Source organism: Thamnophis sirtalis, unplaced genomic scaffold (assembly GCF_051295495.1).
Source record: "Thamnophis sirtalis isolate CommonGarterSnake01/CBP01778 unplaced genomic scaffold, rThaSir2_p1.2 scaffold_14, whole genome shotgun sequence".
Taxonomy (NCBI): domain Eukaryota; kingdom Metazoa; phylum Chordata; class Lepidosauria; order Squamata; family Natricidae; genus Thamnophis; species Thamnophis sirtalis.
The window spans coordinates 27,834,784-27,852,052 of NW_028261394.1; the positions used below are offsets into that span (position 1 = coordinate 27,834,784).

The 17,269-nt window shown below is 43.6% G+C and overlaps 1 protein-coding gene across 1 annotated transcript in view; it reads left to right on the forward strand.

Moving 5' to 3' along the window:
- NECAB2 (N-terminal EF-hand calcium binding protein 2) overlaps positions 1-17,269 on the forward strand; it is a 185,038-nt gene that overhangs the window by 133,250 nt on the left and 34,519 nt on the right. The window contains exons 7-8 of the mRNA XM_087728870.1: positions 12,651-12,769; positions 15,637-15,716. Of these exons, the coding sequence (XP_087584996.1) occupies positions 12,651-12,769; positions 15,637-15,716 (199 nt within the window). The remainder of the gene's footprint in view (positions 1-12,650; positions 12,770-15,636; positions 15,717-17,269) is intronic.

Sequence of the window (17,269 nt, forward strand, 5' to 3'; positions counted from 1 at the left end):
CATTCCCTCCCCACTCTGGGGCCAGACAGAGGTGGTATTTGCCCGTTCTCAGAACTACTCAATATTTCCACCACCGGTTCTCCAGAACCTGTCCGAACCTGCTGAATTTCACCCCTGGTATAGGGTCTCCTGCTTGGGCAGGGAGGGGAGGGGTGGAACTAGATGACCTACAAGGTGCCTTCCAACTCTGTTCATGTGTAAAAATATTATGGTCTGGCTCATAGATGGAATGAGACCCCCTTTATGAGACATGAAATATCTATGGAGCCTCATCTGCCATGAAGTAACAATCCCCTTTTTTTCTTAACCCCCAAACTGCCCTTAGAACAGCTGTGGGAGTATGAGGTTCCCCATGTTTTTCAAGGGGAAATATCTTTGATCGTGGTCCCCCCATTGGGCTCTCTTTCCTGTCTGTATTTTTAATGGATTGGGTTTTGTTTTTTTTTGCCAAAATTATCAGTCCTGAATGTAAAATCATTTTGAATGAGGATTTTACAGCATTTTACTTCCCTGGAGAACAGGGTTTTTTTCCCCCTTGAAGTGCTCTGGGATTTCTTTGATATACACATCAAACATCTTTCTTTTCCATCTGGATAGCTTGGTGGGTCACCTCCTGTTTGCCACTGAAATATTCAGAAGAGGAAAATTAAGCGTGCAAGGAAAGAGTTAAGCGCTACTTTCCCCCCGCTTGGAGTTGCCGGATCTGGGCCTCGACTACCAACAGTCACTAGAGGGCAGCGACATGTTAGCATTTTCCATATCTATCTATCTGTCTGTCTGTCTGTCTGTCTGTCTGTCTATCATCTATCTATCTATCTATCTATCTATCTATCTATCTATCTATCTATCATCTATCTATCTATCTATCTATCATCTATCTATCATCTATCTATCATCTATCATCTATCTATCATCTATCTATCTATCTAGGGTTTTGCATAGTGAACTGGTGCATCTAGGATGAAATGTGCCTCCTCCCACAATTGTTCTTTTCCACTAGAAAGGGAAACGGTGAAGGAGGATTCACTGCCCTCTAGTGGGATGTTGGCCAGAAAGTTGTGAAAGTAGAAGTGGACAAGTTCTTAAGGGAGGGAGTCCTTCACTTCCCAACACAATTGGGGCCAAAATGTCCATTAGTAACCAAGGCAGCTTTTAAGTGAACCAGCCCAGTTTATATTTTTATTTTACTTCACTGATTTTATTTTATTTTATTATTTATTTTATTTCATTGATTTTATTTTATTTTATTATTTTATTTTTATGTGTTTTATTTTATATTATTTTATATTATTATATTATATTATATTATATTATATTATATTATATTATATTATATTATATTATATTATATTATATTATATTATATTATATTATATTATATTATATTATATTATATTATATTATATTTTATATTTTATATTTTATATTTTATATTTTATATTTTATATTATATATTATATATTTTATATTTATTTTATATTTTATATTTTATATTTTATATTTTATATTTTATATTTTATATTTTATATTATTTTATATTTTATATTTTATATTATTATTTTATATTTTATATTTTATATTTTATATTTTATATTTTATATTTTATATTTTATATTATTTTATATTTTATATTTTATATTTTATATTATTTTATATTTTATATTTTATATTTTATATTTTATATTTTATATTTTATATTATTTTATATTGTTTTATATTTTATATTATTTTATATTATTATTTTATATTTTATATTATTTTATATTGTTTTATATTATTTTATATTATTATTTTATTGTATATTATTTTATATTGTTTTATATTATTTTATATTATTATTTTATATTTTATATTATTATTTTATATTTTATATTACTTTATTATTTATTTTCAATTAGAAGATTTATATGGCTGCCCACTCACTCTTACTACTGTAACTCTGGGCGGCTTCCAAAGAACAAAAACCCAATGTACAAGAATACAAAACAATAACCCCACTACCTTTTTTTGCCATGGTTGTTAAATGAATTGCTGCAGTTGTTAAGTGAATCGTGTGGTCATTAAGCATAAGCGGCTTCCCCCGATGACTTTGCTTGTTGGAAGCTAGCCAGGAAGGTCGCAAATGCGGATCACGTGACTTCGAGATGTTGCAACTATCATGAATACATGCTGGTTGCCAAGTAATTTTGATCCCTCGACCATGGAGTTCCTACCAGAGTCATAAATGTGAGGACCTGTCGTAAGTCACTTTTTTCAGTGTCCATGTAACTTTGGTCGCTAAATGCATAGTTGTAAACTGAGGACCGTATATAGTTACTAATCTTGATAGGCTGATTACTTCATGCACCAAACCCATGATAGCATGGCTACTTGAAAGATCATTTCACCCAGAGGTGGGATTCAGCAGGTTCTAACCAGTTCTGGAGAACCAGTAGCGGAAATTTTGAGAAGTTTGGAGAACTGGTAAATACCATCTCTGACTGGCCCCACCCCATCTATTCTCTGCCTCCCGAGTCCCAGCTGATCAGGAGGGAATGGGGATTTTGCAGTATCCTTCACCTGCCATGCCCACTAAGTCATGCCCACCAAGCCAAGCCATGCCTGCCAAGGCAAGCCACACCGACAAAGTCATGCCCACAGAACCAGTAGTAAAAAAAATTTGAATCTCACCCCACTGGGATTGGCCCATCCCATCCCACTGGTGCCAGGATTAGAGGCATCCTGCAGGCCCCAATGGCCAGGCTATTCCAGCCATTAGGATTCCGGACATGCTTCTTCTCGGCCGTTGAACTTGCCCTTTGGGACATATTGGGGCCCACAGTGTGGTCGTCTCCAACCTTCCTGACTTTCTACAACAGGGGTGTCAAAGGCCCGGTGGCTGGATACAGCCCATGGGGCGATTAGATCTGGCATGCAGGACCGCCCTTGAAACAGTAAAGGACTGGCCCACAGTGCCTCTGCCAGCAAAAATGGAGCTCGGGAGGATGACCCTCCCAAGCTCTGTTTTCACTGGCTGAGGGTTGCAGGAGGCCGTAATAAGCAAAATGGAGCTCAGAAGCCCGATTTCACTGGCAGAATGCTCGGGCCACCATAGGCGCCCCTGACACAAGTGACATCGAGCTGGCCACACCCCCTAGCCACAGCCCGAGGTGGGTTTCTACCGGTTTGGACCAGTTCAGCTGAACTGGTAGTAACTTGGCGGCCTGGGTTGCTGGAACCGCCAATGACCCATGCCTGCTACACCCCCGAACCGGTTCTCATATGTGGCCACCATCTTGCTTTTCGGTTCTGTGCATACGCAGAACAATTTTCATTGGAAATTTTCTTTTTTTATTATTTTTTAAGGTTTTGCGCATGGACAGACTTTTTTTATTTGCAAATGTGCACATGCGCAGGGAGCACATATGGTGTGCGTGCGAGCGAAGTGAGCAGGCACGCAAAAAATTTTTGAGACACTGAACTGGCAGCAACCCACCATTGGGCCACGCCCATTCCCCCTCCCCCAAGGTCAAACACATCCCTGATGCGGCCCTCATTGAAATTGAGTATGACATCTGGCCTGCGGTTCCAATGGGGAGATTTTCACATTGGTGTGGGGGTGACAGATTAATAACACAGCCCACCTCCCTCCCCATCTTTTAGTTAGTTTATGTGTTTAACTTTCGTATTGTTTAGCTCCTGTGGTTTACGGGCTTTTCAAAATGTTAATATCTTTTTAATATTGTAAATCATCCAGAGTTATCTTGCAGTAAGATGGGCATCAATAAATTTAATAAACAAGCAAGCAAGCAAACAGTATGTACAAGCCAAGAGCTAGAATGACGCAGATTTGAGAAAAGCATATTTATTGCTTAACACTAGAATTAGAATAACAGAGTTGGAAGGGAGCTTGGAGGTCTTCTAATCCAACCGTCTGCTCAGGCAGGAAACCCTATACCCACAATGGTGAACCTATGATATGCTTGCCAGAGGTGGCATGCAGAGCCTTCTCTGTGGGCACACACACCATTGTCAGTTGCTCGTTGCAGGCGCCGGAGCGCCGGAAAACAACCCGAAAAATGGCCAAAAAAAAGGGCGTTTTCAGGCCATTTTTCGGGGCCATTTTCAGTCCATTTTTGGGGCCACTTTTCATTTGTTACCCCCAAGATGGCCAAAAAACTTGGCATGCGTGCACCGGCCAGCTGGTCTTTGGGTTTTCGATGCGGTTAGCCATCACTGCCTTATACCCTTTCAGACAAATAGTTATCCAATCTCTTCTTAAAAACTTTCAGTGCTCATCGGATCTTGGAAACTGAGTAAATTCCCAGCCAGAGTTATTGTGAGTTAATTAAAGGGTCCCTTTGAATGTTTCTTTCCCATCAAAGACACATCTGGGCTCAGTGACCTATACTCCCCAAACTCTGGGCTTCCGCCTCTGTTTCCTCCCCACATGCCTGGGGTCCCTGGCCCTCCTTTTCATGCCTGTGAGTTTTCTCTTTAAAAGGTGAGAGGAAATGCTGGATTAAACCAGTCTCGAGTCTCTTTGGGGGCATGGATGGAGCTTCAACATTGGAAGCATTCAAGAAGAGACTGGACTGCCATCTGTCAGAAATGGTGCTTGAGCAGGGAGTTCGATTAGATGACCTACAAGGTCCCTTCCGATGCTGTTATTCTGCTACTAAGAATGAACTGACAGCAGGGAAAGCAAGGCAAGATCTGGAATAAACCATTCAAAAGTTACACATTGAAAATCACCCCTATGGTCCAGCACAGAGAGTCCAATCAGCGTCCAGTAAGATGTTTTGGGAAAATCTCCTCTGCAGGTTTTGTGTGCCTCAGGACAGTTGGCCTTGAAGAAGTATAAACAACTCCACTCAGCAGCGCCAGAGTTCATGAGTGCAAACCTCCCTTCCTCCATTTCTTGCGGGCTGCACACCCTCTGGCTTCCCCATCCCAAAGGCCTACCCCCCCCCCCCGCTCCCCAGGGTTGGACTAGATGACCTACAAGGTCCCTTCCGACTGTTTTTCTGTTCCATAGACCAACTGCTGGCCTGACCAAGCTATAAAGCTGTCCTTAGATTCTGCTGAGACGATTCCAAAGTGAATTGCAGTTCTCTTGTTGGCTTTGATGTAAGAAAAGCATCTCTGAAGCACATTTTATCAAAATCATTGGTGTAGGTTTTTCTACGGCTGTTTTAAAGTTTATGATCTTTGAGGTGTCCGATGGTTACTAAACGCCAAATATTATCGTTAAAAAGCACAAGGAGATGGTTGCGGGGAGATTCTCTGCCCCCACTCATGTTCAATTATTCCCCTTTCCGGCTTGACCTTCTCTTTCCCTCCATCAAGAGAAGCTCGCCAGTAAGAAAATTGAAATTTCTAAGGCCACTCGTTCCTGCCTTCCTATTTTGAGCTGCGCTGCCGCTTTTGATGCTGGCGTCGGCCTCCAGCCAATCTATATTCATGAGACTCGACTTAAAAGGCGCATCGCGGGAAGATAAGCTGCTTCAAATCTTCCGTGCCTTGGAGGGAGGCTATTAGTTCTGTGCAGCAGTTTCACATTGAGCAAATCACAGTTAGCTAAAGCATCTATTCAGGCTTCGGGGCAGGATAGCATCCTTTACAAAGTCTGGATAATGAAAGCCAGGCGCATCAGGCTGCGGCTTTGGTTTTCAAATAAGAGAGATGCTAACACAGCATGGAGGGAAGCATTTGCATGTTGCATCTCGCCTTCCCACTGGGGAGAGGGGACACTGTGTGAATAGAATAGAATAGAATAGAATAGAGTACAGTATAATATAATAAAATGCAATAGAATAGAACAAAGTAGAGAAAGAAGAGAAGAGAGTACAGTAGAAGTACAGTAGAAGAGAAGAGAAGAGAATAACAGAGTTGGAAAGAACCTTGGAGGTCTTCTACTCCAACTCCCTGCATAGGCAGGAAACCGTACACTAGTTCAGACAAATGGTTGTCCAATCCAGGGATGAAATCCATCAGGTTCCGACAGGTTCTGGAGAACCGATAGTGGAAATTTTGAGTAGTTTGGAGAAACGGTAGTCGAAATTTTGAATAGTTCAGAGAACCGGCAAATGTCACTGCTGGCTGGCGCCAGAATGGGGTGGGAATGGAGATTTTGCAGTATCCTTCCCTTGCCACGCCCACCAAGCCACGCCAACAGAACCAGTAGTTAAAAAAATTGAATTTCACCACTGGCCCAATTTCTTCTTAAAAACTTCCAGTGTTGGAGCATTCACAACTTCTGGGGGCAAGTTGTTCCACTGATTAATGGTTCTAACTGTCAGGAAATTTCTCCTCAATTCTAGGGTGCTTCTCTCCCTGATTAGTTCCCACCCATTGCTTCTTGTCCTGCCCTCAGGGGATTTGGAGAATAGCTTGATTCCCTCTTCTTTGTGGCAGCCCTTGAGGTATCAAAACACTGCTATCATGTCTCCCCTAGTCCTTCTTTTCATTAAACTGGACATACCCAGTTCCTGCTATCATTCTTCATATGTTTTAGCCTCCAGTCTCCTAATCATTTTTGTTGTTCTTCTCTGCACTCTTTCTGGAACATGTTTCCTTTGCTATTAGTGCAGAGGGTCCCCACAGTGAGTAGATCATATAATGGTCAGGCTGCTTCCATTCGATCAGGAGCGTTCCAACTTTGGCGATGTTAGGATTTGTGGACTTCAACTCCCAGATTTCCCCAGCCAGCATGGGTTAACAAAACCCCTCCCTTTCAGCCCCCGAGTTAGAAAATGTGCAGGTAAAAATGAGAAGATAAATTATTTCATCATCCTTTTTTTCATGCTAGAATATTGATTTTGCTTTAGAAAGTAGGTTTTCCGTTTGGAGTTTCCACGTTCAATTTTCCTTGATAGTTCGAAAAGGAAAAACTTAAAACTTTGCAATGTGAAAAGACTGTATTTGTAGACGTCTTAAAGGATAGACTTCCTTTTAATTAGATGCAAATGTTAAGCAGACAGCTTTGTGAAATTGATCTGGGTGTCAGTCAGGTCAGATCTGAATGTCTATCAGGTTAGGGTTAGGATTAGGGTTAACCCTAACCCTAACCCTAATCCTAAAGATGCCCTAATTAATTCATTCATGAGCCTTGAGCCAAGTTTCAAAAGAAATCCAGTCCTTTATTAGGAACACCATTTCGGCAATACCCCATTGCAGTCAGATCTGACTTCATTTTAATTATAGCTGAACTTTGCTCCTCTTTCCTCCCCTCAGTCTGTGTCATAAATCACATTCACCAATGAGGTGCACGCCTCACAAGCCTGCTGAAGTAATCTGAGATCCTACTCTAGCCAAAGGTATGCGTGGAATGTGCTCACCCCTCCTTTCCTCACCATGGCAACTTTATGAGTTGATATTGGGCTTCCCTTCAGTGGCCCTACTCATAGATATGATCTCAATTTTACATGTCCTTATGTGGAGTTCTTGGTGCTCTCTGAGCTTAGTTGTTTGCTTATAGATGTTTCATTACCCAACTAGGTAACAGCATCAGTGCTAGTAAGTGTGTGGTTTATTGGAGATTTGTATCTGACACTGGTAGGCACAACTGAGATGCAGATAAGCAGGGATTAATACCAGGCAAATATTAAGCAGAAAACAATACTCTAATCTACTACTATCAAGGAGAAAACCAGATTTCCATCAACACTGGTGGGGCAAGCTACTGTACACATAGTTCTCGACTTACAACCGTTCATTTAGTAACCATTTGGAGTTGCAATGACACTGAAAAAGGGACTTATGACTATTTTTCACAGCTATGACCGTTGCAGCATCCTTATATTCATGTGACCAAAATTCAGACACTTGTCAACTGGCTCATATTTATGACAGTTACAGTGTCTCAGGGTCACATGATCGCTTTCTGTGACCTTCTGACAAGCAGAGTCAATGGGTGAAGCCAGATGCAATTAATGTGTTACTCACTTAACAACGGCAATGATTCACTGAACAGCTGTGGCAAGAAAGGTTGTAAAATGGGGCAAAACTTACCGAACAACTGTCTCGCTTAGCAACAGAAATGTTGGGGCTCTATTGTGGTTGTAAGTCGAGGACTACCTGACTACGAACAGAGAGCAAACTACAACTTGCTAACACTGATGATGTTACTTGGTCAGGTAATGAAACGTCTGCAACAGTGGTGGGTTTCAAAAAAAATTAGAACCTCTTCTGTAGGTGTGGCCTGCTTTGTGGGAGTGGCTTTCCAGCCATGTGACCGGGTGGGAATGACTTGCCAGCCATGTGACTGGGTGGGTGTGGCCAACTTGTAAAATGTGGTGAAACTCACTTAACAACGCTCTTGCTTAGCAACCAAAATGTTGGCTCAGAAACTCTAGCATTTGAAGCACGCAAGTCTTAAAGCTGTCAAGTTACAAAACCCTTGCACCCCTAACCCTTTAGGGGGAAAAAAACCCAGGTGTGTTCAAACTTGACAGCTTTAAGACTTGTGGACTTCAACTCCCGGAATTCCTCCTCCAGTTATGTTGGCACAGCAACTCTGGCATTGAAATATGCAAGTCTTAAAGCTGTCAAGTTACAAGACCCTTGCACCCCTAACCCTTTAGAAAAAAAAAACCAGGTGTGTTCAAACTTGACAGCTTTAAGACTTGTGGACTTCGACTCCCAGAATTCCTCCTCTCACTCTTCATCTTGATGATGTGCGGACGGGCGGGGGGAGGGAGCTGGAACCGGTTCTAAACAGTACTGTAGATTTGTGGAACCTCTTCTATAGAAGAGGTTAGAACTGGCAGGAACCCACCCCTGGTCTGCAAGCAAACAATGCAGCTCAGAGAGCACCAGGGACCCCACAGTTCAATCTTGATCTACAGATAATCTCTTAACGTACAGTTAATCTAGATTTTTTTTAAAAAACAGATATGCCAAGGAGGGTTTGGAAATCACACCAGCAAATCCTCTGTGACATATCTGGTCCAGTATATGTGTTGAAGAATGCTATAGATGAGGGAATAGAAGGGGAATTTACCAAATTTGCAGATGACACTACGCAGGCAGGAATAGCTAATACCCTAGAAGATAGGCTCAAGACCCAGATGAATCTTGACAGACTGGAATACTGGGCCCTGCCTAACAAAATGAAATTCAGCATAGAGAAAAGTATAGTCTTACACTTAGGCAAGAAAAACCAAAAGGACACATATAGACTGGGTGAAACCAGGCTTAATAGCATTGACTGTGAGAGGGATCTTGGAGTCTTAGTGGACAACCAGTTAAATAGGAGCCAACAGTGTGCAGCGGCAGCCAAAAAAGGCAGAGCAATCCTAAATTGCATTAACAGAGGGATACAATCAAAATCAGGGGAGGTACTAATACCACTCTATAAAGCCTTAATAAGACTAAAGCTAGAGTACTGCATCCAGTTTTGGTCACCACACTATAAAAAGATGTTGAGACTCTAGAAAGAGTGCAGAGAAGAGCAACCAGGGTAACGAGGGGACTGAAGACTAAAACATATGAAGAACGGTTACAGGAACTGGGCGTGGCTAGTCTATTGAAGAGAAGGACCAGGGGAGACGTGATAGCAGTGTTCCAATATTTGAGGGGCTGTCATAGAGAGGAAGGGGTCAAGCTATTTTCCAAAGCACCCGAAGGCCAGATAACGAATAATGGATGGAAACTGATCAAGGAGACATTCAACCTGGAAATAAGGAGGAATTTTCTGACAATGGGAACAATCAACCAATGGAACAGAAGTTGCCCTCGGAAGTTGTGGGAGCTTCATCACTGGAGGCTTTTAAGAAGAGATTGGGCTGCCATTTGTCAGAAACGGTGTAGGGTCTCCTGCTTGAGTGGGAAGTTTGACTAGATGACCTATAAGGTCCCTTCCAACTCTGTTAATCTGTTATCTTATCTTACAGCATATGCTGCCTTTAAATGCCAAGCATTTTCATTTGTAGAAGGAGTGTAACACACATTGAATCCTCTGAGTAAGTGTGTCGTTCAGGTGCCAATTAAAAGAAAGAGGCAACCGTCACCAAAGCAATTAGTTGTCAGATGGAACAATTAAGGATTTATTTCAACTCAGGAACCTGCAAATGAGAAAGTCAATAACGGCTCACTTCCTGTGTGTTTCCTCTTGAAGCTCTTATTTTAAAAAAGGAAGCAATTATCTTGGATATTACTGAAGCTTACCACTTATGGATTTGATAGTTGTTGCCAGGAGGGTGAGGGATATAGCTTTTTCACTGTTTTTCTACAGGGTAGACAAGCAGTGGAGCAAATTCTGATTTCCCGCTGTCTTCCCCATTGACTTGCTTATGAGAAGCTGGCAGAGAGTATTGGAAATCACAGTCACATGATTGTGGCATACCACAGAAGTGCCGCAAAGCAGATCAGCGGGTCTGCGGTGGCCACAGCTTCGCTTGTACAACTAACTGGTCAGAAGATCCTTGAAATTTCGACTTCTGGGGAATATTGGCAAATGAACACGTGCATAGGGAGAGCTCTCCAAAGGATTTCTCCCTGGAGTGTTGTTCTTCTACCTTTTAACTGAAGTGACAAGGGGTGGGCTGCTGGGAGGATTCACAGGGTTTGGGAGAACCTCTAGCTAAGATTCTGCGCAATTTGGAGAACCCCCAAATCCCATTCCTGACTGGCCCTGCCCACCTCACCCTGCCCTCCCAGGAGTCCCCACGCAGCCTGTTTTGGATGCAGGTAAGTGCAGGGTGCACACAGAGGCTCAGAGAGGGCAAAAAACGGGCCTACTAGAAGTTCAGGAAGGCCGTTTCTGGCCTCCAGCAGGCCTCCAGAGCCTGGGGAGGCTGTTTTCGCCTTCCCAGAGGCCTGAGGGAAGCTCCAGAGCCCAGGGAGGGCAGAAATGCCCTCCCGTGGTGCAGGAGGCTGACTAGGCCACACCCACTGTGGTCACGCCTACCCAGTAACCGGGCAGAAAGCCACTTGCTAAAAATTTTGAAGTCCATCCCTGGAAGGGACTGATATCTGATCAGTTTCTATGACCAATCCAGTTAGGGTGTGTCAAAGAAAATCCTTGTCAGGGTTCCAAATAGCATCCAAAATTAAATCAGAGTCCAAGACAAAGTATTGCTCAAAGTTCCAAAGTTCTGAAGAGAGCCATGTTGGCACAACTGGGAAAACCTGAATCTGAAGGCTTCCAGGTTTTTCCCACCCAGTTGAAAGTTCAAGATCTTGCTCCCCACACCCACAAATCCATCACATGGTCCAATCTCCCACTGCCATGCTGGCAGTTCCACCCATCCATTTCCGGTCAGGTGCAGAGATGCAAAGACAAAGGATGATCTTGGCTTTCTAGAAAGAATTTTGTTATGGCTACATAGCATCTCACTCCTTATGATCCCCCCTCCCATTTTCCCACAATAGAAAATGCATAGCAGAATAACGGAAAGCGCGGCAGGCCAAAGATCTAAAATAAAAGATGGCTTGCAGGCCTAACAATACTTGGAATTTCAATCCTAAAGGAATTATAATGGATCCTGGATTTTGGGCGTGTTCTTTAAATTGGTTCTTTGGTTCCATAATTGTTCCCCTACGATACGCCAATTCACCCAGTTGAAGGTTGCAAACAGACAGAAGAATTTTAGTAGCATATAACATTCAATTGACAAGTTTCTGTATCCAGTTTTGTTCATCAGTTGAATAAAATTGCAAGAGCCTAACCCAGTAATGGCTAACCTTTTTGTTGTTTGTGTGCTGAAAGCGTGCGTGCCTTCCACGCCCTTAACGCAATGCATGCACCTCCCCTCTGCCCTGCACATGTGCCCCACTCCCCTCACCCATATTTGGCTTCCAGGTTGGTGCAGGAGGCTTTCCAGGCCCAAAATGGGGCACAGGGGGCCACACGAGGCTCCAAAATGCAATGTGAGTGGGGGCCTCCATGCATGCAAACCCCTCCCCCCATGCATAAGCGCACAAACCTGAAGACCAACTGTCTGGTGGGAAGCGCACATGCATATGCACTGGAGCTGGGCGATGGCTGGGATGCCCAAAGAGACGGTTTTGCCACAGTTCACCATCATGGGCCTAGCCATACAGACTGGGGCTTGCCACTGAGTTTCTTGTGGACTTTTTCAAAATGTTATCAGTAGGATCTCTTTGGATGCTCCCGCCCAGCTCTATTCAGCTCCCAGGACTGCAGTGGGAGGAAAGTAGGAGAAAATGTTTTTATATTGCAATTTCTGCTTCTAAGAACATCAGTTGAATAAATTGAAAAGGATGAGCCAATTTGTTACGGGATGCAAGAATTTGTTCCTGTCTGTTGAACAGAGCTTTAGTCTGAATCCATCTCATGAAGTTGGAGAAGGGTCAAGTCTTAGCGAAAAGCTTCCCTGAGATTCTTAGTCTGACAGCATTATAATAAACTCAGTTATTTACAGCCAATTGAGCTACATTAGAAAGCTATAATCTCCATGACATTTCTATATCCATGGCTTATTCATTTCTACTTTGCTCTTTCATTCTTTTTTTCCCATGTCTTTAAACTTTTTAAAGGGAAACTATTTTGTTGTAGTTCTGAGCAGCTTTTCAGCTAGCAAAGAATGTTGGGTATGTTTTAATGAAGGATATTTAAACCATGTAGCTAAAAGAAAACAGAAAACAGAAAACATTCATTTCCTTTTTTTCCCATCTGGTCATCTGTCTATCCTTCTCCCATATAGACACATCCACAATAAATCTGGCCACAATGCCATGGACAGTTGGTATGACAATCCCGTGTCAGGTTATTCTCCCAATAACAGAATCATGACTAAGGAACGCAGGAAAAGTTTCCAGACCGGTAAGTCTTGTGGGTTGATCAGATTTGACTAGATTGGTGGTCAAAGAAAGCTTGGATCGAAAGGATCTTGTGTTTGGAGATGGTCTCTTCGGTACCAGGAATCTGTCTGTTGAAATATACTCGGCACCACGCTGTGAGAAGACGACTGCCTCTGTTGAGGGGAAAAGGAGTCACGAAAACCATTTGCAATCGTGCCAATTTGAATTTTACAAAGAGAACAAGCCCTTTGTAAGCTGAAAATGATCACTCTAGGACAGTGGTTCCCAAACTTGGCAACTTTAAGACTTGTGGACTTCAACTCCCAGAATTCTCCAGCCAGCTGGCTAGAGCAGTGTTTCTCAACCTTGGCAACTTGAAGATGTCCGGACTTCAACTCCCAGAATTCCCCAGCCAGCATTCCCTGGCTGGAGAATTCTGGGAGTTGAAGTCCACAAGTCTTAAAGTTGCCAAGTTTGGGAACCACTGCTGTAGGACAATTGCTTGCTTCTCTGTTTGTATCAGAGGTGGGTTCCTCCCGGTTCGGCCTGGTTCGGCTGAGTAGGTAATAACTCGGACATGCATGCACCCAAACTGATTCTATCGGTGGGGGCCATAGGTGCTGCCATCTTTTTTTTTTTGCTTCTGCACATGTGCAGAAGCAATTTTTTACATCAGTGCATGCACGCGTAGTCCGCATCTAGTGCCTGCGCGAAGTGAAGTGCATCCCTGAGTGAACCAGCAGTAAAAGAATCCGGAACCCACCCCTGGTTTGTATGAATATGCATTTTCTTACTCTAGTGCAGTGTTTCTCAACCTTGGCAACTTGAAGATGTCTGGACTTCAACTCCCAGAATTCCCCAGCCAGCGAATGCTTAGGGGCAGAGGTGGGTTGCTCCCAGTTTGGTCCAGTTCGGCCCGCTTCAGATGAACCAATAATGATATTTGGGCCTGGGTCGCAGAACCGGAAACGATCCAGGCTGGCCACGCCCCTGAACCAGTTCCCTGGTCACTGTTGCCGGCATGTTGTTTAGTAGTGCGTGCACGGGCACAGTTCACTGTAAATTGTTCTGCGCATGCGCGAAGAACAATTTACATTGAACTGCGCATACGCACGCACCGAGCCAGTAGTAAAACCAGGAGCAATCCACCTCTGCTTAGGAGTGGGAAATGTGTGGCTTCCCAAAAGAGGTCAGATTCCTAGTTTCCCATCATCCTGATATTGCCCATGCTGCCTGGAATCGGTTAGACCTGGAGTCCAAGTAAAACTAGAAATATTTTGATCTGATACTGAGAAGACTATTACAGTTCCATGTTGCATCCACCGAGTATATCTCAATCATCCTCTGTTCTGTTTTGCCTGGCCAATTTATGGAGTCCAGTTCTGGGTTCAGTTCTGGGGCCATCAAATGGAAACCTGACCAAAAATGATAACAAAGATAATGAAGTGCCCTCAAACCTTCTAAAGCTGGGGTGTCCAACCTTGGCAACTTTAATGGTTCAATTAAGACTTGTGGACTTCAACTCCCAGAATTCCTCCTGCCAGCATGAGTGATGTTATGGCTGGCTGGGGGATTCTGGGAGTTGAAGCCCACCAGTCTTAAAGTTGCCAAGGTTGGATAACCCTCCTCTAAGGAATGATTGTGTATTATCTGGAAGAAGTAAAAACAAAATAAAACAAGGAAGCATTTTCATTACTTCCGGATAAAACTGGGCCTTCTGAAAGGATAGGACAAGGGGTTGGCAACCCAAGGGTCTGGAGCTGCAGGTGGCTCTTTCATCCCTCTGCTGCAAGATTAAACCAGTCACGCTATGGCAGTGTTTCTCAACCTTGGCAACTTGAAGATGTTCGGACTTCAACTCCCAGAATTCCACAGCCAGCGAAACACTGCTCTATGGCAAGGGGCAGGTTTTCCACTCAGCTCCACAATTGCTAGGGCTTTTGGTTACAACCAGTAGAGGAAAAAGGACACTGTGCTAGGAGGAGACTCTGTGGTGGGAGAACCGGACTTCCGGTTGGCACCAGAATTGAATGGGGGGGGGGGCTTTCGATTAGGACCTTTGTGGCTCCCGGTGTTTTCTTTCCTGTGGGAAAGGGGGTCCAAATGGCTCATGGAACATTTAAGGTTGCCATCCCCTGGAGTAGGAGAAAAGAATTTTTTGAGTTTTGCAGAACATTTACTCAGATGTAGGGAAGAAGTCATACCATATGGAAATGAGGACAAAGGGACCAGCAATATGGGATCTTCCCTTCCCCATTTACATTAAGGAGGAGTTGCAAACTGAACACATTAGTTGGAGAGAGAAGATAACCCATGACAAGTGGCAGGGAGCATTCTGGGTCAAAAACAAATGGTACATTGTCCTTGTAAAGTGAAGGACCACCTTGGGGACAATCGAGAAGATTTGGACATGCAAGTGAATGGGTCCATCATTCAAATACTGTGCATTTTCAACAATGAAGCTTTTTGATGGGAACAGATTGCACCGCTCTCTGTGACAGCTCTTAAACAAAAGATGGTTTATGGAGAATGTTGTATTACAGAATTCCCTTTATTTCTAGAGGGTGGAAGATAGAGTAATCATTTCAGTAAGCCAATGGGTTGAAGACTTAGGTCTTCAGTTTCCGGAAAAGTCCAAAATGGGGCATTCATTAATCATGTCCGAAATGGTATAGGGTCTTCGGCTTGAGCAGTGGGTTGGACTTGAAGACCACCAAGGTCCCTTCCAACCTTGCTCTTCTATGCTCTATGTTCTAATTATCACAAACACTTCTTTTAGTGCCCTCCCCTCCTTTTGACCTTTTCTATTTCATGTTTATTTTTGGTTTAGCCCTCCCACACAAGCAGGGTGAATTTCATCCCTCTTAAATTATGTTTCTTTTTCTGTAGCATCCTCAGACACCAAAGAGGAGTGCTTGGAAGCACAAATCAACAGGTTAGCAGAGTTGATCGGAAGGCTGGAAAACAAGGTGAGTATTCCTTCTTCTTCATCATCATCTTCTTCTCCTCCTTCGCCTTCTCTTTTTCCTCTTCCTCCTCCTCCTTTTTTAAAAAGCATTTTCTTGCCAAAGACAACAGATAGTTTAGGAAGGTGTCTTTGAAAGATTTGCTTTGAGGGAGATAATGCTCATTATAAAAAAAACAGGTACTACCTGTAGACGCTCGCATAGCTCAATGAGCTATGGTGTGTGCAGGGCCACCCAAGATGGACAGGTTATAGTGGAGAGCTCTGACGAAACGTGATCCACTGGAGAAGGAAAGGGGCAACCCACTCCAGTATCTTTGCCATTGAAACCCAATGGACAGAACCAAAAGGCCAAAAGATAGGATGCCGGAAGATGAGCTACTGGGGAAGAGCAGAGGGCTAGTACTAGTAGCGCCAGAAAGAGTGAAGCGGCTGGGCCAAAGCCGAAAGGACGCTCAGCTGGGGACATATCTGAAAGGAAAGTCCGATGCTGTAAAGAGATGGAGGGCAAAAGAAGAAGGGGACGACAGAGAAGGAAGTGGCTGGATGGAGTCACCGAAGCAGCAGGCATGAGCTTAAATGGACTACAGAGAATGGTAGAGGACAGGAAGGCCTGGAGGAATGTTGTCCATGGGGTCGCGATGGGTCGGACACAACTTCGCAACTAACAACAACAAGAGCAGTATTTTGCAATCTCGGCAACTTTAAGATGGGCAAACCTCAATTCCCAGAACTCCCCAGTCACGCATGTTATTCTCCATTGGGAAAGAATCAACCCAACATTCTTCAAGAGCAAGAAGCCTTGACAGACTGTTCTCCATGCAGTATCTGTGGGCATCAGAGCATTCACTGCAAACCAAGAGACGCTCATCTCCCCTCGCTTTACCAAGTAAAGAAAAAGAAATGGTCAAATTCACAAATTAGTAAAATCTCACCAGGTAATCAAGATTCAGAAAGTCTAAGAAGATGACCTAGCTAAAGACAAGCAGGCAGAAGAGTAGCAGAGCACTTCTATAAACACATATTAGAACGTAGAATAATAGGATTGGAAAGGACCTTGGAGGTCTTCTAATCCCATCCCCTGCTGGAGCAGGAGACTCTATAACAGTGGTGAAATTCACCTTTTTTTACTACCGGCTCTGTGGGTGTAGCTTGGTGCGTGTGGTGTGGCTTGGTGGGCATGGCTTGGTGGATGTGACAGGGGAAGGATACTGCAAAATCTCCATTCCCTCCCCATTCTGGGGCCAACCAGAAGTGGCATTTGCAGATTCTCCAAACTATTCAAAATTTCCACTACCAGTTCTCCGAACTGCTCAAACTTTTCACTACCGGTTCTCTGAACTACTCAAAAATTCCACTACCGGTTCTCCAAATTACTCAAAATTTCTGTTACCAGTTCTCCAGAACCTGTCAGAACCTGCTGGGTTTCACCCCTGCCCTATACCCATGATGGCCAATTTATGGCACATGTGCCACAGGTGGCATGCAGAGCCCTCTGTGGGCACACCAGCCATCACCCCAACTCAGCTCCAACATGCATTTGCACATGCCTCCCAA